Below are 24,879 nucleotides of genomic sequence, written 5' to 3' on the forward strand. Positions count from 1 at the left end.
GATTCCAGGTGCTAGCTGTTAAAATAATGACAGTTGTTTTGACAGGGCCACTCTTCGTTGCGGTGCGCAGGCTTCTCGTTGCGGTGGCTTCTCTTTGTTTCGGAGCACAGGCTCTAGGCACACGGGCTCAGTAGTTGTGGCACACAAAATAGCAAAGCATCTTTGCAGTCAAGTTTCTTATGCCCTACTTGGGTGTATGCCTTACGTGGGCTGACGGGGCCCCAAGGCTGGACAGGGCAGGCTATGGGAGCACAGGGGAAAGAACCGTTAACCCCACTGGCTGCAGAAACTCTTGCCCAAGCTGGCCCTGAGCTGTGTGAGCCTTAAAAGATAAGGAAGGGATCTGTGAAGACAGGAAAGAGGCAAGAGGGAATTCCAGACCAAGGGAACAGCCCAGCTGAGGCCAAGAGCAAGTGGTTCTTGTCACACAGTCTGAGATGAGACCTGCCTGAGCTGCTAGAGGCAGGCGGCCCCGTCTCCACCGGCCCTCCCCTCACCCCCACTGATTGGGGCGGGGTGAGGGTAGGGTTTGAGGAGGGAGCTGACAAAACGTTGCTGGGGGTTGGAACGTCCCTGAGTCCTGTGGATCTGACCAAGAATCCAAGGATAAAGAGCAAGAGATGAATAACTGAAACGCCGACGACCACCAGGCGCGTCAAGTTGGGGAGGGGAAGGAACCGGCTCACCCCCGCCCTCCAGGTGCTGCCACACGCGAATGGGGCCCAGCGATGCCAGATCTTTCTTAAAGAAGCCAGAAATCCAGACTTGTGTATACAGTCTTCCAGTGTGTGAATGGCGGTGCCTAAAACAAGCAGACAAGCACAAACATGATGTGAGCAAAGCCAGACACATCTGCGAGCCTCTGGGCTGCGGCTGGCCGGCCCTGGGCGCTGCCTGCCGTGGCATCCTGGTTCTCCTGGGGAAAGCCTCGTGGGCTTTCCACCCAAAGACAACGGTGTGCCTGATGAATATTTGGGGTGCACTTTTCAGCGTCTTCTCCTTTGCCTACGTCCCAAAAAGGCTGTGGGGTTCAAGTCAAATTCAGATATATAGGTGAAAAGAAAACTACTGGCCATTTAAGCCAGGAGACCCTCACTCACTGTACTGTGTTTCGCATAAAGACGCGAAGACTCGTGGAGGAGAGGGGGCTTGTCCAAGGTCACGAGCCCGGTTGGGCAGAGCTTGAATTCGAACTTGGGGCTCTGACTTCCCAGCCCACTGCTCCCTCTAGCAGTGGACCTAAAATAGAAGGCTGACCTTCTTGTGGTATTTTTGTACTTGACAAACGCCAGAGAGTTACTCAAGAGTTCACCTTCCCAAAATAACTGTCAGAATGGGGCCAGAGGGCAGCAGGAAGACCCCAGCCTGATCCTGTGAAGCCCAGGGCTCCTGGAAAGCGAGGGATGCATTTCACCGTTGGCCTGCCTGCTGTGGAGCTTGGCATCTGGCCTCAGCTGTGGGGAGGTTCTTAGTGGGTCCAGGGGAGAGAGCTTTGGAGGCCAGAACAGATCCCAGGGCTGTATTAGGGACCCAGCAGCTTCAACCTGCCCAGCTCCCAGACGGCTCGTGTGCCTTCCTTCATCCTCCATTCTTTTTCTGGTTCAAGATACTATTTGTGGTAGGAGTCTTGGAAAATTCAGACAAGCATGAAAAAATTAAACTGAAACTCACCATAGCAAACCACCTGGTTCTCCCGTGACTTCTGCTTCAATCCCTCCAGTCTGTTTGCTCTGCTCCCCGCACAAGGAGGGAGGCAGAGCCTAGATTTTTTTTTTTTTTTTTTACCTTTTATTTTTTCACAACAGTGGGAGCAGGTGGGACGTGCTCTTTCTAACCTTTTTTTATTTACTATGTCTTGAGTGTTTCCCTCGGCACTTCATCTGCTTTTACGCCAGCATGTCTAACAGCAGCCGAGGATTTGGTCACCCCGGCGTAGGAGACTCGATTTGGCTTTTCCCTGATTGGTGGATGTTCCGAGTGCCTCCAGCTCCCTGCCACACACACCAGTGCTTTGAACATCCGTGGACCCACCCACGGCGCCTTCCGCAGCATCAGTCAGGTTCTAGATGTGGAATCAGCCGGCTGGTGTGAAAACCCATACGGCCTTTGATGTGCATCTCACAGGCTGTTCTTGAGACATACTCGGGGACGGCCAAGAATTTCATCTGCTGGAGGAGCTCTCAGGGAGACCTGTTTGCCTGTGCCCTTGTCCCATGATCTCTGGCGCATCTGTGCGTTTGCAAGTACTTGGCAGCCCGTGTGTGTTTGACTCGCTCCCAGAAAACCCCTCGGCACCCCCGCCAAAGCTAGTTCATCGAGAACTGCCTCCCCGGGAGAAGAGCAGGGGGCCAGGTGCTTGTCTTGAGTTCTCTGCAGAGCCCTCCTTACCCCTGACATGTCAAACCGGCTCTCAAAGTGTTGCCACCTCGATTTGGGGAGGAGCCCCATGAAATTGCAAGGGGAGTCTGGGCACTGAGCTAAAAAACAAACAAACAAAAAACTTCGCTGAGCCTTTCTGAGTCCCCATGCCATGGAAAGAAGGGAGGTGGATTTTTAGTAGCAGCAGACAAGGGAAAGATGCATTCAGTTGCCTCTGCTCAGCTAGACCCGCAAATGGGTGCTATCAGTGGTTGGTGATTTTTTTTTTTTTTCTCTCTAACTCTTAGCACCTACAGAAGGTGCACCATATTTTTTGTCAACCTATGGCTTGACCCTAATCCGTTCTCCAAATGAAGGAACTTGAGTATCCTGACCTCAGTCTCAGCATCTCGTCTGCTACCCCATGCACTCCACCCCACATGTCTTACAGTAATAAACCAGGGCGTTAAAGTTTGTGAGAGAGAAGATGTGTGTCTTTTTTTTTTTTTTTTTTTTTTTTGCCTGCGTTGGGTCTTCGTTGCTGCGTGTGGGCTTTCTCTAGTTGCAGCGAGCAGGGGCTACTCTTCGTTGCGGTGCGCAGGCTTCTCGTTGCAGTGGCTTCTCTTTGTTTCGGAGCACAGGCTCTAGGCACACGGGCTCAGTAGTTGTGGCACACGGGCTCAGTAGTTGTGGCTCACAGGCTCTAGAGCGTGGGCTCAGTAGTTGTGGCGCACGGGCTTAGTTGCTCCGTGGCATGTGGGGTCTTCCTGGACCAGGGATCGAACCCATGTCCCTTGCATTGGCAGGAGGATTCTTAACCACTGCGCCACCAGGGAAGTCCCAAGATGTGTGTCTTAAGAGAAGGGGTGGGTGACCACCTTGGTGACTGCCACGTCATTCCTTCGTTCTGGCTGGGGCGTTTGTCGGGAGTGTAACAGGGTCGGCTTAGTCTCAACTCTCTTACCACACTCTCCGGCCCCTCTGTTCACGGTTGTGATAAATAAGCAGCTCAGGGAAAGCTATCCTGACATTTTGATTTGTTAAGGAGTGATTCATTTTCAAGGCAAGTAAACAGCTTGTAAACTTGGGGGTTTACCACTTCAAGTGATTAAGAAGTAAGCAGCTATTAAGCTGGTTCTGTGGGGCTGTGGCTGCCCGCCCCCTGGGAATCTTCCTGATTGGTGTTTGGATTCGCCTTGATGTTTGCCGTGCTTAATCTAAGGCCCTGCCACCACACACACAGTATATCACATGATGCCTTTTCCTGAGAACTCCAGCACGGTAATCCTGCTGTTCTCCGCCGTAGGTGGGTGCGGGGAATTTACCCACCGTGCTCCCTCCAGACCTCGCATCTGCATGCAGTCACATCGCCCGAAACCCGGGACGGCCTGGCTGGGGGTATAAATAGACCCAGCTTTTGATCCTTAGACAAAAATAATCTTAACACAAACATTAGTACAAAAGAGCTTCTCCACGGTGGCTGGGTGTGGGTTCCCCTAAGTCCTGAGGTGGGGACGGAGCATCGGGTCCCCTTGCATGCCCGCCCCGAGGCCTGCCCACCAGTGGGTGGAGGGAAGGAGGCTCAGGGAAGTGGGGAGACTTGCCCAGGACCCCGCCGCTGGTAAGCGAGCAGATCAGGATGGAGCCCAGGCTTTCCTGGTGCCAGAGCCAGTGCCCCCATCCTCTTCCAGGCTGTGCACACCGTTTCCGTCGAGGGCCAGGGAGTGAAATATTTCAGGCTTTGTGGGCCGTGCAGCCTCTCTTGCACTGGCTCAGTGCTGCCATTGTAGCTTGAAAGCAGCCACAGGCAGAATGTAAGCAAAGGGCATGGTTGTGTTCCAGTAAAACTTTATTTAACAGTCAGAGGGCCATAGTTCTCCAACCCCTGCTCGACACCCCGCTGCCTCCCTGAGTTCTGAGAAAGGCGTGGTCAGGCCTGGAGAACCTGCTGGAAGAAGTGTCAGTGGGCTCTGGGCCGAGTGAGGTTCAGGCGGCGCAGGCGGAGAGCATGAGGTTTGGGGCCGGGGTGAGTGTGCTCGGGGTGGCGAGGCTTGAGGTGACCGTCCAGGAGGGTTGGGGCCCCCACTCTCAGGTGGGAGGAGGACTTGCCCCCATCCCTGCCCTGACTTGGTGCAGACACGGGGTGGGGCGCGGAGCACAGAGCTCTTGGGGAACCAGCACAGTGTGCACGGGCTCCTGGGAGCGCCGACGGGGAGTTGTTCCTTGGGAGCTTCCCCGTGTTTCATGGATGAAATCAGAAGCCGCGGCCCTTTAGAAAAGCAGGCCGTACCAAGGGCAGGAGTCACGGTCTGGGAAGGCACATGCCTACCGGAGGAGGGGCTCCGGGGCGGCTCGGTCAGAAGGGCCTCCCCCCGTCATAGAGGACAGCCTGCTCCCACCGCGCGCCAAGCGCCGAGCCGGCTGGATGGGCCTGCTTGCACCCACCTTGCTCTCCCCTTGTACCCCCGCTGCAGCGGGCTGGGGAGAGGCCGGTGACACACGGCCCACCAGCAGCTGGGAAACGACACTGGGCACGCGGCCTAGTGCTTCTGCCGGTGAAGCAGGGTTTCCCCAGGTCTGCAGGTCTCCAACATGTGGGGCTCCTCCACTCCCCCGGGCTCTTCCCGGGCTGGGAAGGCCGCAGGCCCCAGAAATGTGCGGTCCCCGTCTCCAAACCTGGAGTTGCTCTGAGGCCCAAGTGAATCTCTGTGATTGCTAGCTTTTCACCAGAGCTTTCCTTCCTCCCACCAAGCTCGCCACCAGACCCGCCAGGGCAGAGCAGATTCTCTGGCAGGGAGCGTCTTCAGGGTCTCCCCTCCCGCCCAGTGCGGCGTTAAGAGCCCCTGGAAGAACTCGGGTGTGTGAGCAAAGGTCCCGAGGTTCGGCCGTGAGGATGCCCCGAGTCCCTCTGTGACCTTCACCAGGACGCCTCTGAGCCCCGAGGCTGTGTGTCCCCTTCAAGGGCGCAGCCGGCGCGGTGCAGAGCCAGCATCAGCACTGATTCACGGCTCAGCCCCGCCCCAAGCCCCCGCACCCCGGCTCTATGGCGGCTGCACCCTTTCCCTCGAAACAGCTTCGCAGCGTGTCCAGGTCAGTCCCAGGCCCGGCGAGCTCAGCTGATAACGGGGAGCAGACCCAGACTCTGAAGGGGCCGGCTCTGTGTCGCTTAGCGCCACCCTCACGCGGAGGCCCCCGGCCCAGCCTTGGCGGTGGGCGCTTGCCCCGGGGGGCCGCACACGCAGTGCCCGGGGAGGTGGCACCCCTCGCGCCAGGCCACCTGTCCCTCCGCTGGGTCACGTCCCGCCTTGTCTTGCAGGCTTCGCCGTGGCCCAGGGCATAAACCAGCAGAGCTCGTCCTCCCTGTCCTCGCCGTCGCCGTCCGCCAGCGGGAGCCCCAGCGGCAGCGGGAGCACCAGCCACTGCGACTCGGGAGGCGCCAGCTCGTCGTCCACCCCCTCGGCCGCCCAGAGCCCCGCAGGTACTGGCCACGGACACGGCGCAGTGGGGGGACTGGAGGGAACCCTGCGACCCCTCCACCCGAGAGCCCTGACCCCCGGCTGCTCCTCACCGCCGTGTCTGGGGACACTGCCACCCGGGGTTCCGCATCCGCTGGGACGTGCTGTTGGCGGCGGGCGGCTGGCTCGGCTCCCCGCAGGGGAGGAATCACTCCCTTTGCAGGCTGGTCCACTGGAAGGCCTCCGCGGCGGCAGGTAGCTGAGCCTAAATTCACCCCATTATCACCTCCAGAGTCTTAGGTGTCACGAGGAGGGGTCTCCCAGACGTGATTGTTTGAACTCTGGCGAAAGAATCGTGTCTCTGCTAATTTTTTTTTTCTCCTCCATAACACACCAGTTTCTTCTTTAAATGTTTGGTGCAGTCCAGTTGTCTGTGACGAGGGGGTGCATCTTGCTGCCCTTTTGAGAGTCTGTCGGGGTGGGGTAGAGTCACATCTTGCCCTCCTGTAACTGTCACAAGTGTAGATGTGGCACGGAGAGACCCCATGAGCAGGGAGCCTGGAGTGAGACGTGTGCGTGGTCCCCCTGTGCTCTGAGCTGCCGTGAGCCCCTCGCACGTGAGCACCTCGCCGCAGTGCCTGAGATCCCGGGAGTGAAGATGCCGGCTTATTTCCTGAGCAACACGGCCCCAAAATGCAGCCAGAGGAGCAGGGCCTTGAGAGTGCATGACGCTTTGCACTCCGGTGGGTGACGCGTGGGTCTGGAGGGCCCCGGACATCTCTGATTTGAGAGACCCCCCCCATAATTCTGGTATGCGCCCCCATCTGGGGACCCTCAGTGTCCTTTGCTGTTCCTGCAGGGTCCCATCCAGAGCCCTCACCCATCATATTTCAGGGACGCCTGTGCAAACTCCTGTTAAGTGATGGATCGATGGGTCTTGACAAAAGTGGTGCGCCAGGGCACCGGGAAATCGGGGGCCCCTGGCCACCGTCCGCTCGGCACCAGAGACAGAGATCCCCTTGGGCTCCCGCACCTCTCTCCAGAGTTTTCAGCTTCCGCTTTTCTCAGCAAAGGGTTAACCCCGCCTGGTCTCCATGACTGTGGCCCAGGGCACCTCTTGCCTGCAGCCCCTCCCTCCTCCTCCCACAAGCATCCATTACCTCCATCTCCGACTGACATTCATGAGGCCCCGGCAGCAAGGTGACCCTCAAGCCACCTCCCGTGGACCCCCGTCCACTCGACACCTGCTTCCCTCCCTGCCCCAGCCCGGGGAAGATGACTGCCCTGTCTGAGCTATTTCTGAGCCCGACTTAAGGTTGGCTGTGTATCCAAGCAGTTGCTGCTGCCGTTCCCAGGCTCGTAGCTGGGAAATTCAGACAGAGCTTTTCTCAGAAGCCAAGATCAGCACTCTGCCTCCCCCCGAAGCCTGGTCTCATGCTGGCTCTGGGGGCCAGAGTGCAGGGTTGTGTGTTTATGTGCGCACGTTTGTACCCGCGTCCTGCCTGCATGTGCACAGAGTTCTGTGTCTCTGTTGTGTGGACCCAAACACACACACGTACTTACAATTGCATTTTGGGTGAAAGGTCTCTTCCTGGTGCCGCTGTGTATGCCTTTTTTCACTTTTAAGGAGGCGCAGCCAACAGCTAAGCGAACCAATGAGCCATACACTTCTTTGCCTAAAACTGAAGCCAGCAAAGACCCACATGATCAAAATCATGCCTGGGTGTGCAGCTGCCCACCTGAGTGTGGCCCCTGGGGCTCTGCACCTTGCCCACCTTGCACCTTGTGCTAGTTTCTTTGTTCTTGGCCTCCCTCAGCCCCTCCCATCCCTACCCCCACCATCCCCTGCTCAGTGCCAACGACATGTCTTCTCAACTCAGAAATGCAGGGGCTGTTAGCCTGGTTGTCAGGTCGATAAGTGATGGTCAGGCCCCCGGGTGTCTGCTCCCGATCGGTGTGTCCCTGGCAGGCCTGCAAGGCCTGCAAGCGTGCAAGGCCCCATTTTTTATGCTGCCTGACAGTAAAAGCCTGGGGCCCAGCCTGCCTGTCCAAATCTCCGTAGACACTGAAATAACTCACCTCCTGATGCAGGGCCATCCTGTTGGGCGGCTGGTGCTTCACTCTCCACTGAGGAGCCAGCTGTTGACCCCTGGAAGGAGAGAGCATCGGTGCCCGCGGGCTGGGGCGGCCGATCTCAGGAGGACCACCAGTCACTTCCTCTCAATGCCAAACTTGCAGGCTGGCCTTCAGCCACTGGGTGCATCCAGAGAACAGCACGTGGGGTTTCCATGTTCCCTGTAGGGCAGGTCTCCCCAGATGGTTCCAGCATCTGCCTGGCGTCCTACCGAGCCATGCTGGATGGACGAAGGGAGGCAGGTTCTTGTTGGGACGGGTGCCCTTCTGCCTGTTCCCTGGTTGACGTCAGCCCAGGGTGGTGGCCCAGTGTTCAGGCTTCTGATTTGGAAGCCACCAGACTTTCCACCGCAGGGCCTGGCCACCATCTGCCAGAGGCAGCATCCTCGGAGGGCCAGCCGGGCCGCAGGATGGGCCAGGGCCTCTCCTCCACAGCCCACCCAGCCTGGATGGCAAACAGCTGTAGCCCAGCCACGGAGCCACTTGTCCTCAAAGTGGTTTTGGAGGACACAGTGCAGAATCAGAAGCATTCCTGACCCTGTGTTTGCAGAGCTTCCCGGAGTCCAGGAAGTTCTTAGAGTGGAGAGCAGCCACCAGGCCCTTTGCAGCCGGAATTAGCAAACTCCAGGGGCTTCTTTGCTCTTGAAGCCACACTTTGCACGTCAGGGTTTGGTCAGGAAAGCACCTGAGAGATACCATCTACCAGGGCACGAGACAGGCCTAGTTTTCCGTGTCTCTGCTCCATGGAGTCGAAACCTGGAATCGCGCAGGGACATCCGTAAAAGCCAGGGGCAACCCTCGCGCTCTCAGCCGTTGATGTGGCCTGGGCCCCCCCTGCCCAGCCCTCTGGGTGTGTACCTGCCACGGGGCATCCCGGTAGGCACTGCTCCCAAAACCCACGTGTCAGGCACGGTGCTCACAAATACGTTACAGACACCCCCTTGTTGCGTCCTGCCACCCTCCACCTCACACTGTACTGTTGAAAACACGGGGGCTCGGAGAGGTCACACAGCTTGGCCATGCTGCTGCAGCTGGTAGCAGGGGGGCCCAGATAGGGACCCAGCCTTGGCAACCCAGAGCCCTGCTCCGCCTCCTGAGACAGCCCAGCGGAGCATTGCTTCGGTTCCTAAGTCTGTCCCAGGTGCCTCCATGGGGCGTCCCTGAGACCTGGGCCTTGGGTTCCGATCGCGGTTGGGGGCCGCCTATGAAGGGCGCGCATCTCTCCTCCCTACGCGACGGTTGCTCTAGAGCCAGATGAAGAGCCTCAGCCCATTCACAGAGGCCCAGGTCGCTGTGCAGCCCCAGCCAGCGAAAGCAGGGCTATGCAGCTCCGGGGGGGGGGAAGCCCAGTGGTCCCCAAATCAGCAGCAAAATGGACCCCAGACGGCCGCGTCTGCCAGCCCAGATGGGTTCACCCCCAGATAAGGGTGTGAAACTGTTGTGACGCTCGGTTGTGTTTTCCGCCTCCGCCCTCTGTCCAGCCCAGGGGACCTTAGCGTTCCCTGCCTGGGGTTGAAAGAGGCCCACGCTTATCCCTAATACGGATTTCCTCAGCTTCCCATGAGGCCTCCAGTCTGAGCGCCTCGGGCCTTGTGGACACCAGGCCTGATCTCAGAGGGGTCCCTCTGAGCGTGGCCCTCCACCTGCCAGCCCCGACACCCCACCTAAGAGGCTCTTCTCTCTGCCTCTTACTACCTCGGCCTTGGTACCCCACACCACCCGCTACTATGCACATGTCCTGGGCACAGAGGGTAGCAAAGCATGGAAGGTACAGGCTGGCAGGCGAGGCCGAGTCTATCAGAGGACCGCACAGATAAGTGTCCAGTTTATAAGCTGTGAGCTGGAGGCTGCGGGCGGGGCCAGAGACTCCCAGAGGAGGTGTCACTGGAGCTGAAAACCCGAGGATGAGGGGGTGACTGGGCCAGGGCTCCCTGAAGAAGGTGGCCTTTGGGTGTCACACAATCCACCAAGGCCCAGCCCGGAAACTGCCTGGTGATGAGTTGATTCCTTTTCCCTATCTTTCTGGGATCTACCTATCAATTCCACTCTTCCACGTACAGACCCAGGGGGCGGTCTGTGTTTGAGAAACAGCCCCTATGCCCATCAGGGCCGAGGCCCAAGCGGCGGCTGCAGACCCAGCGCAGGCAGAGGGACCATCACCAGAAGGGGGGAGGGACCCCGCCTAGAGGCGTCACCACTTTGCCAGTCGCCCACAGACACCCTCTGCGCTGCTTCTGAGTCTCCTTCACACACCAAAGGCTCATGGTAGACCCTTGTGAGTGGCTTCTCAGCAAGTACAGGCCCTCAAATCGGGGCCAAGAGACACCCCAGACTGACAGAAAGGTCAAAACTGAATTCTGTGGTAACCAAAGGAACCAACCAGAAAGAGTTGGGGGCAAGGGGATTTTATTTTCATTGTCGACGATTTACCTGTTAAAGCTGTGCCCAGCAGGGTTTACCGTCTGGTTTTAGCACCTGATGCGTGAGCCCACCTGTTCCCACTGTCCTTTAAAGACAGTGCCCTGAAATCCTCTAGTCTTTCCGGGGAGAGCTGGGCGCCCCACGCTGTGGAGAAGTCCAGGAACCTCTGGCGGGCTCATGCGGCATAGCCAGCCTCGTGGGCCTCGGCTTGTTCCCCAGGGAGAAAATTACGGGGTTGGAATCGGCATTTTTTTTCTTTCCTTAAACATTTTATGGTTTTGAGAAGCTGAAATTGCAGAAAACATATGGCGGGAAAGAGAAAATAGACCCAATTTTAGAACCAGATGTAGGATCAGTAGGAATACTTTAGAAACATCTTCTGGGTTATGCCTGTACGCACGCGCGCACACACACGCACGCACACACACACATGCACACACACACATGCACACACATGCACACACAGCCTGGAATTCTAGTAAGAAAGCCGTCTCCTCAGCTAAGAGCTCTGCGACCTACACCAGGTTCCTCAAACAGCCACTCTGCCTCCAATCTCCAATCTGTTGCGTTTCACAGGTGTTCTGGGTGAGCCACTTTGAGGAGGATGACAGAAAATCATTTGTTAAAAAATGAAGTCAGACTGAAGGCCAGGCTGCTCTTTCCAGCATCCATTCTCAGACCCAGGGAGTTCTGAGCTGGGGCCACTCTGACTCTCCCCTAAGGGTTTATAGAAAGAAGGAAGAGCTTGGTTCCTGGTGGCCCTGTGCTGGGAGCCTGACACGGGCCCTCCCTCCCCCATCCTCACCTGCTCCCTGAGACGATTGTCTGAAAGTACGACCTTCACCCCAGAGCACCATCCCATTTGGGCCACCTGAGCGCCAGACAGCCCAGGGCCGACCTGCGTGTTACTGAACCCGGGCACCGTGGTCAGGTGGGACTTTTAAGGACAAAACCCCAAGTCAAACGTGTTCTCTTTTCTCCCCAGTTTTATCCATGATGTTAATTTTTTTTATCGCGGTGAAATACACGTAACATCAAATGTGCCATTTTAACCATTTTTCAGCCTACAGTTCAGTCCATTCGCCTTGTTGTGCTCCGTGGCACTCGTCTTAAGCTCTGCCATAATCCCGATTGTGTCTCAGAGGTGGCAGTTCCTCCCCAGGGAGATGCTCCTAACATTTTTGTTGCAGCTGCTTGGCATCTGCCCTCAGATCTTGCCGCTGTGGTTCAGTCTTGGTTTCAAAGGTGCGGATCACCAGAGTGTGGCCGGGAGAGTGTCACCTCGTGGCTGGGGAGGGGGTGACTAGGGAGGGGGTCACGGGAGTCTCTCCCAGAGCCGCGCTGGTGGCTTCGGTGGCTGCCACTGAGAGCCCTCGGCCTCCTCGGTTGGGGTCAGAAATCTACTTGTTTCCCTAACTGCTTTGGCTCCGATCCCCCAACCACACACCCTTCCCTCCTCAGACTGGCCCAGGGATGCAGGGTTTTCATCTTCACCGACAGACAGTTCTGTTCCTCCGCCCCCGAGGGTGCTCACCGAGACCAAGTGTCGCCGATGACCCCGAGAATTTCCTTCCCCACAGGACTGACCTCCGCCGTCTTTACCCGTCTTTATTCCCACAAGCGGATGATTTGGTTCTTAGCTGTCCCAACACCGCCTCATCGTGGGGGGTGGGATGGGGGTGTCCTACCTGCATGGGGGCAGCGTCACCAGCACCCGCTGGCTCAGGCCCCCCGCCTCACGCTCTCGTCGATGCTTCGCGTCCGTCGCTGCTCTGTGTCCCCTCTCCGTGTCACCTTCTCCGTCCCGTTGTTAAAGGCTTTCTATGATCTGTCGCTGTGTTTCCCTCTAGTCAGGAGTGGCAGGAAAGGACGCCGGCGAGTGTTCAGCCTGTCGGAGGCCGACAGTCACGGCGGCCACTGGGTTTAGTGCTTCGATCGGCAGCTGTCACGGCACCTCTGGCACGGTCACTGCAGGCAGGTCTCCTCCGGTAGCCTCCTCGGCCCGCGACGCCCCTGCACGCTGCATTTCCACACCAGCAGGCTCCCGGGATGCCAGGCGAGGGCACGGGGAGCCCGGGCCACCGACCCGAGCCATTTCCTCAGCTCCAGTCCCTTTCTGGCCTCATCCCGCCTGAGGACCGAACCCGCAGCCCTTCACCCCATGTCAGCTCCTCCGAGGCAGCCCCGGGCAGCCTGGAAACTCTGTCCTCCGCACCAGGCTCGGTGCAGGCCCTGAGCTAGGGGGGTTCTCCAGCCCCATCCCCGCAGGGCCCCCCCAGTTTAGGCCACAAGGGTTGGGCAGTAGAATTTGCAAAAAGCCACAAAGAAGTCAACTAGTTGCTTTTTTTCTTTTCCTTTTCCCTTTATCCCCCAGCCTTGCTCGAAGCTAAGTGGTAGATTCCATCACGTTCCAGCCAGAGGCCAAGTCATTTCACTTGTAAGCGCGCTGGCGGATGTGACTCCATCGTCTCCCCTTCTTGCATTTAGAGCTCCAAATAGTGGCCGCGGGTGGGCCGTGGTCACTGCCACCCTCCCACGATGCTTCTCGTAGGGTTTCCCACCTGTGCCCTCCCGCTGGGCAGCTGCACTTGCCAGGCAGGAGCCTTTGCCTTCTCTTGCGTTTAAAAGCTGCTTCCTCTGAGCTTTGCCCTCCAACTTGCTGTGCTGCACTGTCCTTTTCTTCCCCATGTCTCTCAGTCCCACCTCCCCCCGCCCGAGTACATCCAATCCTCATTTTTATTGGAAACTGTCACTCACTCACCAGGGGTCAGCTGAGCCCCTGCCCTAGAGCCACAGATCAGCTTCCGAGGGTGCCGGCCAGGGACTCGGGACCCACTGCCCTGGTGTCAACTTGAGGCAGCACCATGGGGAGGCCGAGCATCCCTCACGGGGACCTGGACGTCGGGCTTTCCCGCTCCAGCCTCCACTCGTTTCCTGGGTCAGGCCCCAACCTGTGCCCTCAGAGCTCGGAAACACCATCAGGTGAGCGAGGCCAGAGGGTCAGCGGTGACCGTTGCGGGTTGACCATAAACTGACCATAAACTGTGTCCTCGCTATTTCCCCCCGTGAAAACTTGGCAGAGTTCTTGGTTTTTTTCCGCCTCTTGAATGCATAAATTTGTAGCTAACATTCAGGAAGCAGTTCTTGGTTTAAAAATAGGTAGGTAGGGGGCTTCCCTGGTGGCGCAGTGGTTAAGAATCCGCCTGCCAATGCAGGGGACATGGGTTCGAGCCCTGGTCCGGGAAGATCCCACATGCCGCGGAGCAGCTAAGCCCGTGTGCCACAGCTACTGAGCCTGTGCTCTGGAGCCCATGAGCCACAACTACTGAGCCTGCGTGCCACAACTACTGAGCCTGCGCTCTGGAGCCCGTGAGCCACAACTACTGAAGCCTGCATGCCTAGAGCCCGTGCTCCGCAACAAGAGAAGACACCGTAATGAGAAACCCGTGCATCGCAACGAAGAGTAGCTCCGCTCGCCACAGCTAGAGAAAAAGCCCAAGCGCAGCAATGAAGACCCAACACAGCCAAAAATTTAAAAAAATTTTTAAATAGGTAGGTAGGTAGATAGATAGATAGGTAGAAAGAACAGTGTTGTAGGTGATGGGTAAGAGGAGGTTATTTTTCCTATTTAAAAAAAAAATAGGAAGAGTCTATTTTTCAGGGGAAAAACCAACCCTTTTAATAAAGTTGTCGGTTCTTTTCCTAAAGAAGGAACCAGTTTTGTGTGTGTGGCATCGTTCGCTGGTTTATTTGTTTTCTAATATATTTGATAGCAACTTTCCCACACACTTGATCATTCTTATCACCAGAAACCCTGTTAGGGATCAGGGAAAGAGATTTGTCGGCCCTTTTGAGTATCTGCATGCAAATGCAGACCCGAGCAAAGAGGGAATTCTCATGGAGAAGTCTGGAGAAAATGTGAAAGAAATGCTCTGAAGCTCTGTCTCCAGATGGCACAAAAGTGCCCTTGGAGAATCAGTCATTTCTAAACTGCCTCGGCAGCAGCTAAGCTGACACGTGGGTCCTTATGTACGTAAGTTCCTGGACACGCTTGTTTGTAGCAAGGTGAGCCTGTGCTCAGAGCCCCATGTTCAGATTGCGATGGGTCACAACCTGAGCCCAGGCCTTGAAACCAGCCCGTCACCACAAGGCATCCTGAGTGGAGCAAATTCATTGAAATTCAGAGAAACCAGAAAGTGTGTGGGGTGTTTACTCAGCATTTGTGGGCTGAGATCACACCTCAAATCATTTTTTCCACTGGTGCTCACCCGTGTCCCACTGCCACCCTCTCAGAGCGAGGACAGACCCAAAGCCCCATGCAGTGGTTTTCTCTGGGCCTTATTTCTCTTTTTTAAAAAAAAAAAAAAAAGAAAGAAAGAACAGATAGAAGAGAAAAGGCCTTGTGAAGAAGTGACCTGGGGCCTTTCCGAGCTCACCGTGCCCGGGAGTCCTGTGGGAAGCTGCGACGTGTCCTTTGGGAGACTTGATCTGTTGCTTGAGCTTCCTCTCCACGCTGGGGATCCTCTTCCTCTCCTTCATCCCATTCTGTATGCCCTTTGGTTTTATTTTGCTCTTGGTTTTTCCATTCTTTTGCTCTGTGTTCAATTTGCGGTTCTGTTTTGTTTTGGCTTAACTTTAAAAAAAAAAAAAAAAATACAACTAACTTAAGTGGAATCACATTGAACCAAAAAACATCTGCCATCATCCCAGGGCCCAGAGTGCTTTCAGATTCATTGTCCACACACACAGCGTCCTCAGCGCCTTGTTGGCCCCCAGATCTGTAACAGAGGAGATTTGCTTTCCAAGCGAGATGCCCACGGCCTTCGTACCCATGTTTTCAAATCACTGGCGCATGAAGTCCTGGAAGATGTTTCCCACGAGGAACCCCAGTGGCAGCTGGTATCTCTGTCCAGGCCAGCTCGTCTTTGGAAAGCAAATAGGCCACTTGTCTGTAATCTAATCACGGATTTTGAAAAGCACCAAAAAAAGAAATTGCCGCTCCTAAAATAACTGCATCGGGCCGCTCCTGCCTCGTGACATGGCTTCTCTCTGTGGCCCCTGGGGGAGACCCTCGGGATAAGAATGGCCTGAGCGATCACAGCCCCTTTCTGGGTGCTAACTCAGCACTTAGAGGAGGAGCAGGGGACAAAAACCACAGTCCAAGGTTTTGTTTTAGCTTTGCAAAGCTGAAAAATTGTATAGAATTCCTTTTTTTTTTTTTTTTTTTTTTTTTTTTTTAATACTGCAGTGAGTTCCCTCTTGGGGAAATGTTACCAAATATAGGCTCTGGGAATGGCCTGAGGTGATAAGCACACCCAAGCCTGTTCTCTCCCTAAACGCATATTTATCATCAGGCAGGTGGTTCACACACAGAGCCTGTCTGGGCTGTTTCCTGGCACCAGGAACTGGGCTTCTGGAACCCACTCGTTGATTCTGCACAAGCCCCTAATGTGTCCCTTGCATCACAAGTCAGAGTAACCTTGGGCCCTGACAGATATCCCCCAGGCCTAGGTAGGGCTGGATTTGCCAGCTTCTGTGTCCCCAGAAGGAGGAAGTGGAGACAAGCTATTCCCCCAGCACATCATCTCCCAGCCAGACCTCCCTGGGCCTTCGTTCAGGACGGGAACAGAGGGTGCCAGCGTGAGCAGAGCATCTCAGAGCTGAGCATACCTTTGCTTTTTCTCCGCCCCCACCCCCTGCCCAGATGACCCCATGACTATGGGACAGCCTCAGCCTAACCTTCCCGACCAGTTGGTGATCGTCAGTGAAACAGAAGCAGAGGCCAGGCCCAGCAAGAGCCTGGCGAGGAGCGCAGATGTGGAGACAGTCAGCCTGTGCCCCAGCCTCATCCCCGCCCAGCAGCCCACCATCTCCCTGCTCTGCGAGGACACTGCCGACACGCTGAGCGCGGAGTCACTGACCCTCGTCCCGCCCGTCGACCCCCATAGCCTCCGCACCCTCACCGGCATCCCCCCGCCACCCACACCAGCCGTGGTGGGCACAGGGACCCCGGGCGAGGGGGCTGCACAGCCAGAGCCAGCGGGCCCCGCCGAGCACTGAGTTGACCTCCCTTCGTGCGTGCGGCCCCGCTGGCAGGGACCCGGAGCAGCTGACACGACAGACACCTCGGGAGCATCCGAAGTTTTCCTCGGCCCCAGTAACCACCTCGAACCATCCTTGCAGTCCTTTGCTCCGTTTGAATTCCCCTTTTACTTCACACCTCTTTGAGAGCAGGCTGGGACCAGTGGCGACACCCCCAGCGAACCCAGATGACTGAGGCAGAGGAGGTTGGGCTGGTGTCAGAGCCCACGGCCCCAGGGCAGCAGGACCCACCGACAACACTCCCTTCATCAGCCAGCCCCTCCCCAGTCTCGAAAGTCCTCTGCCACCGTCCCCAGTGAGCACAGAAGAAGCGGACGTGGTCACTTTGTGTAGAAATTTGTAGAAAAGCAAACTTCGGTAAACATCTCCTTTGGATATTTATTCCTGCTTCTGGCAGCAGATGAAAAACATCTATTTAAAAAGTTCAAAAATATCCTCCACCCTAAGGTTTGATGTCATGTTGGAAGTGTAATATTACTGTTGAGATTTCATTTTCATTTTGCCTTGAACTTCCCAGCGTTTTGGGTTTAGAGTTCTCAGTCTGGCTTTCTCCATTGTCTTAAGGGATTCTCATTTCTTTATTACTCACTAACTCTGCAAGCCTGTGGAATGATAAAAGTCCCTTCCTGGAAAGTTTAGAGTATTTTTTAAGCAAAAATAAGGGAGAGACTCATATTCTCAGGTACACACAGAGCTGGGAGGGCTGAAAGTTTCTCTGCCGTGGCAGCCCAGGGGCCTTGCGTTACCCAGAAGATCTTTCCATGAAACGGGGATAGTGCGGTCAGCTCCCCGCTCAGGACCATCCCTCGTCTCTCCGGACTGAAACCAAACAGGACGGTTTTCCGGCATCACCTTCGGTCGTCGCCATCTCTCTATTTGTCTAAGAAAGAACGATTTGGGACTGCAGACACTCCAGCCCCCGTGGCCGTAATGGGAAGAAGGCCATGGAGACCGTCCTCCGAGTCCGTTGCCTGCTGCTAAGTGGTGTGGGTGCCCGCATGCAGGGACATCCCGAGAGCCAGCCCCTGCCCAGCTGCAAGGACGTGACGTCCGAGCTCACAGGGCCATCCTAGGAGCTCTGGGTTTGTCCCTCTTCCTCTCAGCTGCTGCTGTAAAGATGCAAGCTCGTTTTTAAAATGGAAACCCCCAGTTCCTTCTCCATTTGGGTTGAGTGTGTGCAGGCCAGGTCTCCGCTCTATCCGATAAAGCTCCCAAGATGTTCTTTCTACTCAGCCAGGCAAGGCCAAGCGACCCTCACCTCTCTGGTTGATGCTCAGACCTTCCAAAACTTGCCTCCACGTGTCCCACAGGAGTGCCAGCACCCGTGGTGTCAGTGTCGGCCGGTCCGGGTTATCAGGTGGCTTCAGGAAACGCTCCACACGTTTACCTCTTAGAGGACCCGGTCCCCAGTAACTCCCACAATCTGCTGTCAGGCAGGGCCTGCCCGGGCCAGACTTCAGCCTCCTGAAGGAAACACACTGGTCCCCTGAGGAAGGGGAGCGGCGCCTGCGGGACAGATCTCTCCAGCCTTAAGAAGCCCTCCGGGCAGGTGAGCCCAGCCAGCACCAACAGGGGAAAGACCCAGCTCAGAAAGGCAGCCATTTAGGCAGAAATTCCAGGGGCCCTGGCAAGGAGGGACAAGCCATGACCTTCAGGAGAGCCCCCTGGAAAGGACAGGCAGGGGGAACGGAAAGAGGGAGAAAGTCCATGTTGTCAGGGACAGGGGCCCCACTGGTTCTTCTGCCAGGATACAGGGGCAGGCTAGCCCCAGAGCCGCTCGCTGCCGGTTTTGAAATGATTCTGGAGCAGTAGAAACGAGAGAAGGCCAGTGACCTCCCAGCCGGGGGCATTATCGTGAGGAACAAGCCGAGGCACGTGGACCCTGCCCTGGGACCACCAGCCTGCTGTCTGAGATCCAGCGGCTCCAGGGGGCTTCACGCTCTGCGGGAGGAAAGTCTCGGCGGGGGGACAGCATGTCCAGGACAACCCGCCGCAGTACCGCCCCGGCAGGCGAGCTGAACGCAGCCCAGCCTCCCTGGGCTCTTGAAGAGCAGGTGCGATCAGGCCAAGCTTCCGCCCCACGTCTGGCCCAAGGGCAGGCCTCTCCCCAGGTGGGCTCGAGGGGTTGGTGGTGGGCAGCCCACAGCCGGCTGGCAGCCAGGTCTCCACCGTCTTGGCAGCAGTGGCACAGCTGTGTCTTCAGGAGCCCCCAGAAAATCTAACAGTGGGGGCACTTCCAGAGGGGCCCATCCAGACAGCAGGTGCTGGGACTCTGGGGCCGAGAGGTAGAGCCAGGAATCCTTGGCGAGCCCGGGGCAGGGGCCATGGCCTGTGACACGCGAGTACCAGACTCGGATCTCTGGGATCGGCCTCAGCAGGCCCATCCAGCCCGCCATCTCCATGTCCCTGCAGAGACCCTCCCCAAGTCCACGTCGGGCCCACTGGGTTTGCCAAGTCAGGGGCAGGGCTGGCCACGTGAACCCCCAAACGTCAGCTTTGAAAGTTGCTGGGGAGAAGCACGTGTCCTTTCCAGTTTAGGAACTTGAGCCAGTGAGGGCGCCTCTCAAAGTCAGACAGGTACGTGCCCCCCCACCCCAGGGGGCGGGTGGGAGGGATTGTCCTCCTGCCACCAGCAGGCCCTCTGTGCTGCCCTTCCCCCATCAAGCCTGCCCTGCTTGCTGCTCTCTGCATAGGGCAGCTCCCACCCAAGCACCTGCACTGCGACCCGGGGGTAAGCGAGGAAACGCACCTGTTTACAGGCATACACCAGATTTCTCTAAGGTCTCAAGATGCACTGTTCAAAAAGGCACAGGGTGAACCAATTCTCATCTTCTTTTCTAGACGCAATAAATAAGAAATATTTAATGTAGTCATGATGACATTGGACATAAACTGTAAGGGTTCCTGTAGTTCCTCTGAGTTGAAAATATGGAAATAATTCTTGTCCCAAGGAGGAGCAGGGCTGGGAAACCTCATGCTTCTGGGCTACGGGACCGTTCCAGGGAAGTACCTGCTCTCGCCAGCATGACTCATGTTTCATGGGTGCTGAACACAAGGGTGGAGATGAAAACTGGAACTTCCTTGTAAATCTGAACTTGGCAATAAAGAGAAAAAGTTACCAAGAACGTGGCTGCTGCTCCGTGGCTCTGTGGCGGGAAGGCCACGGCCAGGCGAGGGGAAGGTTCTCGGCCGTCCGCAGCTGCTTGGCGAGGGGCCGCAGCTGGGCCCTCCCTGCCCCCACCCCGGCATCCCCACTTCCTAAAGGGAGGTGGCGTAGCTCCTGCCCGGGGCTGGGAGAGCGCCCCAGGTGCTCCCTTCAGAGAGGGCCCCAGCCCCAGGCAGGTGCTGTGAGCCTGGTCCGCGTCTCCGGCCCTCAGCTGGCGGGCTCCATCGAGCCTCGGGTTCCACGCCCGGAGAGCGGGCTCCTCACAGCCCTGTCTCGCAGGCCGAGCACGGCCAGCGCACCAGGGCGCGGGGAGCCCAGGCGATGTCGCTGCCGCGCCAGGGGAAGCGAGACAGGCTCCCCGCCGAGGACAGTGGGGTGAAGTCGTGCGGGGGCGGCAGCTTTCCCGAGCACACAGACGTGCACCAGCATGAGCTCTGGAAATCCCTGGAGATGGGATCACGGGTTCTTCCAGAAACCTCTGACTCTCCAGCTCAAGCCTGGCCCAGAAACAGCCGGACCTTCTGGGCCTTGAGGTAAAACCCGAGTTGAGTGCAAGACATGAATGGGGCACCCCACTCGTGCCGAGGGTTGCGGTGATGTCGGTGGAAGGTGTGGGCCGCTGCTCCGTGTCCAGCCTCGCACTGGCCGCCAGCAGGGCTCCCTTCCCCACCGGGCCCAGCTTCAGCCCCGGTAGGTTCCTCCGAAGTCTGCCCATGGGGCCTGCGGCTGAGGTTGGACCCCGCTCTGCACGGGGGGGCCTGCTGGGTGACCGGCGCCGGGCCGGGACCGGCCTGCAGCCTCGCAGGCACACGGACACTCGTGTCATGACGACTTTGATCTAGAAAAAGGCACTCGCTGGAAGGATGCCCAGGGAGAAGGTGGAAGACCGGCCTCAGGACGGGTAGAACCAGGGACGGCAGCTGTTGGGGGTTCGGCTCCCTCCCTCCCCAGGGCTCCCTCCAGAGCGCCTGAGAGCCTCCCTGGGTCAGCTGAGGGCCAGGCCTGGGGTTGGTGCGGGGAGGGGGTGGTGACAGGTCAGGGGAGCGGGAGCAAGGAGCCGAGCATGCGCTCTCCTGCAGCACAGCCCTGCCTTCCCACAGGTGAGGAAACGGAGGCCCAGCAGGGCTCTGCAACCTTCCCACGGGGCCCTGGAGTGCAGCCCGGCCCGCGCTTTGTGCTGCCCCCGGCTGCCGGGCCAGGCATCCCAGGCTGTTTACAGGAAGGAGGCAAGCAGCAGTTCTGGGACGTGAATGGCTGTCGGAATCATCTGGAACACTTGTCCACCGTCTCGAACCACGTGCCGCCCCAGACCTGGTCAGTGAGAGCCGAGACGGTGTCCGGTGGGAGACCCTTGCACAGCGCGGCACGGAGGGCCTCCCGGCTCTTAGGGAAACGCCGGCCTCTCTTCAGGAGGCAGTCTGGAGCCAGGTCACCCCCGCGTGCTTGGGTTTCCTGTCTGCAAAGCAGGGATGGGGACAGGCTGCCCCGTGGGCGGCTCGGATGGGGAGAGCCGCGCAGGCTTAGTGCTCGACTCAGGGCAGGCGGCCTGGGGGCCCTGGGCTCTTGGTGTGAGACCCTCAGTGGCAGCTTCCACCACCCCCTTCCTGCGAATGGCCTGTGGCCTGTTCAGTGGCCTTGGGCCAGTCACTGCCTCTCCTAGTCTCCGGTTCTTTGTCTGTAAGGCAGGCTGAGGAGCCCCCAGGCCACGTGTGCCCTCCAACTGGAAGTGGCCCAGTGTTTCCCTGGGACTCTGCCCTGGGGGAGGTGCCCGGCAGGCCTGGCCGAGCCTCCTCTGACGGTACCTAGAAAGTGGAAAGGCAGGTGAGGGCGGGCGGGCGGCGTCCTGCCTGCGAGTGACCTTGCGTCCCCCACAGGATGACCACTTCCCAGCCGGCTGGTAACCCCTCCCCCTGCTGTCCTGCCTCCTCACGGCCCTTGAGGGCAGTGGGAAAAAAACCCTCAACATCTGAAGTGCTTTTCTCCAAAGGAAGATAGGCTTGAATCACGAAACCAGGAACAGGCGGGGCTTCCTGGGAACTTACTAGAGTGCAGATGGGGCCGTGCAAGGCCTCCCCACAAACCCCCCGCCAGAACCTCCGCTCCACACCCCCCAGCTCAGCCTCCTCTGGCCCCGCCAGTCCTCCTCCTGGGCCACAGCCATCCGACCCAGCCTGGTTTCCCCCCAGCAGAGTAGCAGGTGCCCACCTGGACACACCAGGCTCAACACCTGAATGTCACGGCCACCTGAAACCACCTCCCTAGTTCATTCAATCTGCGTATCCATGCCGAGGCCCCTGATTTGCAGCGGCTTCTGTGCCAAGCTGGGCTCTGCATACATAGATGATGGTGAATAAGATGGAAAGAAAGGCAGGAGGGCATCCGGACGTCAGCCTCGGCCCAAGGCACCTGCCTGGGCGGCCACTCGAGGCCCCTGAAGCTGTTCGAGGAGCTTTAGCCTCGATGCTGAGAGCAGTGGATGCAGTGGGGGTTTTAAAGCCAAAAAGTGATGTAATCTGATGCGTGTTGCAAGAGATCGCTGGGCCTGCAGGTGAAGGATGGTCAGGAGAGGCCCATCGCAGTGCAGAGGGGTCACTAGGGAAGTGGGTGGCCCGAGACATATTTAGGAGGTAAGACCGACAGGTTTGCTGGACTGGCCACAAGGGAGAGAGCTCAGTGTCCCCCAAACAGCCAGCTGTCACCTCCTCTCTCCACTCCTTTCTTCTTTGATGTGTTTGCTTCTCTTTTACTCTGTTGCTTCCACTGATTGCCAAAGGATTGCAGGACCCTGGTGACAATTTGGCAAAGCATAGAAAAATAGTATTTTCCACAATCCCGCCATGAAGGGACAGCCCCTGTCGGCACGCTGGCAGATTTCCTTTCAGTCTTTTTTCTATACATTTTAGCAATTGACATAATACAGTGGGTGTGATTTCATGTCCTGCTTCTGACACTTAGCCCCCTGGCATCAGCATTTCCCGTGTTACTGGAAGCTCCATTTCCAAAGAGTATAAAATGTGGGGGGATGTGTCCCTCGGGTTAGCTGTTGCCCAGGGGTGGACCTTAAAGTTGCTTCCACTTTCATTATTTTAAATTACCCTGCAATGAACACCTTTACACATAAACCTTTGTCCGTGTTTTATATTATCAATCCCTAGAAGAGGTTCCGAGCATAGGTCATAGAAACATAAATCACTTTAAGGCTCTGGCTGTAAACTGCCAAGTGGCTTTCAGAAAAGGTCGGCCCATCAACACTCCCACCAGCCATGTGCCATTTCACCACAGCTTCCTCTGCCTGAGTGTTGCCAATTTTTAAATCCTCCCCATTCTTACAGCCCAGCGCAAAGCTCACCTCCTCTGCAAAGCCTCCTGGGATTTCTCCTCTCCATCCTCCACTTTCCGAGGCCAGTCGCTCGCCTCCCTCCACTTGCCCCGAGTCCATCCCAGCTGTGGTTGACTTTGGTCTGATATTCCCAGGCATCAGGCAGATGAGTCCTCCACCCACCCAGCTTCCTGGCCCCAACTAGCCACCACATTTTTAGCCGCTATAAGATGCCAAGAAGCTTCCGAACAGCCTATGAGGTCAGCATTATGCTCTTTTACAGAGGAGGAACTGAGACCCAGCCCAGAGAGGCCAAGTGATTTACCCAAGGTTGCACAGCTGCTAAGTGGTATTGCAGGGGCTCGAATAGCAACAACTCCTGCTTAACGGACACTTCCTTCAGGCCAAGCACAGCTAAGCGAGGTACATGCCTGATCTCATGTACCTCAGCAACCCTACCCGACCGGCACAATTATTATCCCCATTTTACAAATGAGGAACCCGAGACCCAAGGTCACCCAGCTCAGGAGTGGTGGAGCCTCGAGCCGGAGTCTGTTAGGCTTCCAGTCACATTTCTCGCCTCTCAGAGAGCAAAGCCAGGAACCGCCCCCCCACGTGCGAGGGGCTGGGCCAAGCAGGCCCCTCGCCAACTCCAGCGAATTCACAGGAACTGCTCGGATCCTGCCCTGTCTCCGCATCTTCTCTTGAACCTGCTTATCTCCTGCACTTTATTGACTTGGCTTTCCTGCCAATCCACCTGGACAGGAACAGCCCTTTTGGGGCAGCCACTGCCAAATACCTTGGAAACTGCACCCTCTGCCTGGCCTTGGTGGCATCTGTTACTGAGAAGAGGTGACTCAAAGCCCCACCTTCCTCTGGCCCCTCTCTGGGAGGCCCCGGTGGGCAAGGAGGAAAGGTTTCACTTTCCCCATCGTTTGAACATTTATTCAACAAACATTGGTTGAGCACCTACTGTGTACCAGGCACTGGGGAGGCAGCAGTGGACAAGTCAGACAGAACTCCGTGCCTCTGGAGCAGACCTCCCAGGAGGGGGAGGCCAGCAATAAAATAAGTACAGAAATTCCGTAGTGACTAGAAAGTACTGAGTGCATGAGAAGATACAAATAGAGGTGAGGTAGGGGTCTCAGGCCAGCTGGTGAGAAGAAGAAAGGGGCTGCTGCAACTTAATCTAGGAGATCAGGGAAGGTTGTGCTGAGAAAGGACATGTGAACAAAGATGGAAGGAAGTGAGGAAGGGACAGACATCTGGGGTTAGAGTATCCCAGCCAGAGGGAACAGCCAGTGCAAAGGCCCTGGGGCACATTGGAGGAACTGTGAGCGCTGATGTGGCTGGGGAGGACTCAAGGAGGGTGAGACCTGAGATGAGTAGGGGTAATGGGATGGACTGGGGGTCCTGGGAGGCCACTGGGGGCCCTTGGACTTTTCTCTGAGGGAGATGGGGAGCCCTGGGAGGACTGTGAGGAGAGGAGGACGATGTCATGACCTAGGTTTTAACAGGGTCACCCAGACTGCTGTTTGGAGAAAATTCTGGATCAGGGTAAGAATGGAGGCAGTTGCCAAAAATCCAGCTCACCAATCTGACGAGGCCCTGTAGCTTTGCCCCTAGGGCTACGTGTACACACGCTCACGTGTAAATGTGCACAGGTACACACACGTGCACGTGCATACACACACCCATAGACCTTGGGACCAGACAGACCCAGGCTCCACCCCTGACTCCACAACCAACTTTCTTTGTGACCAAGAGCAAGCAACTTCCCATCTCTGAGCCTCAGTTTCCCCTCCTGGAAGATGGAAGTTCAGACACCTTCTTCCCAAAGTACCAGTGGGCAAATCTGCAGTTTTCCGAGAGGAGGGGTGGCGAGTGGGTGGCCCCCAGCGGCACCCACACAATGACCCTTTCTC

General features: G+C 57.1%; 1 protein-coding gene across 10 annotated transcripts in view; it reads left to right on the top strand.

Annotated features, from left to right (window-relative positions):
• The window catches only part of CLEC16A (C-type lectin domain containing 16A), a 213,248-nt gene extending 190,198 nt beyond the window's left edge, over positions 1-23,050 (top strand). For 2 of the 10 annotated variants that reach the window (XM_036825124.1, XM_036825125.1), the window contains exons 22-23: positions 5,675-5,836; positions 20,736-23,050. In XM_036825124.1, coding sequence (XP_036681019.1) covers positions 5,675-5,836; positions 20,736-21,295 — 722 coding nt within the window. In that variant the 3' untranslated portion in view covers positions 21,296-23,050. Of the gene's footprint in view, positions 1-5,674; positions 5,837-12,217; positions 12,342-12,741; positions 12,805-16,071; positions 19,784-20,735 lie in introns of those variants that run through there. The other 8 variants (XM_036825130.1, XM_036825131.1, XR_005016419.1 and 5 more) reach the window with 7 other exon arrangements.
• The last annotated feature ends 1,829 nt before the right edge of the window (positions 23,051-24,879 follow it).

This window comes from Balaenoptera musculus, chromosome 15, assembly GCF_009873245.2.
Source record: "Balaenoptera musculus isolate JJ_BM4_2016_0621 chromosome 15, mBalMus1.pri.v3, whole genome shotgun sequence".
NCBI classification, from domain to species: Eukaryota; Metazoa; Chordata; class Mammalia; order Artiodactyla; family Balaenopteridae; genus Balaenoptera; species Balaenoptera musculus.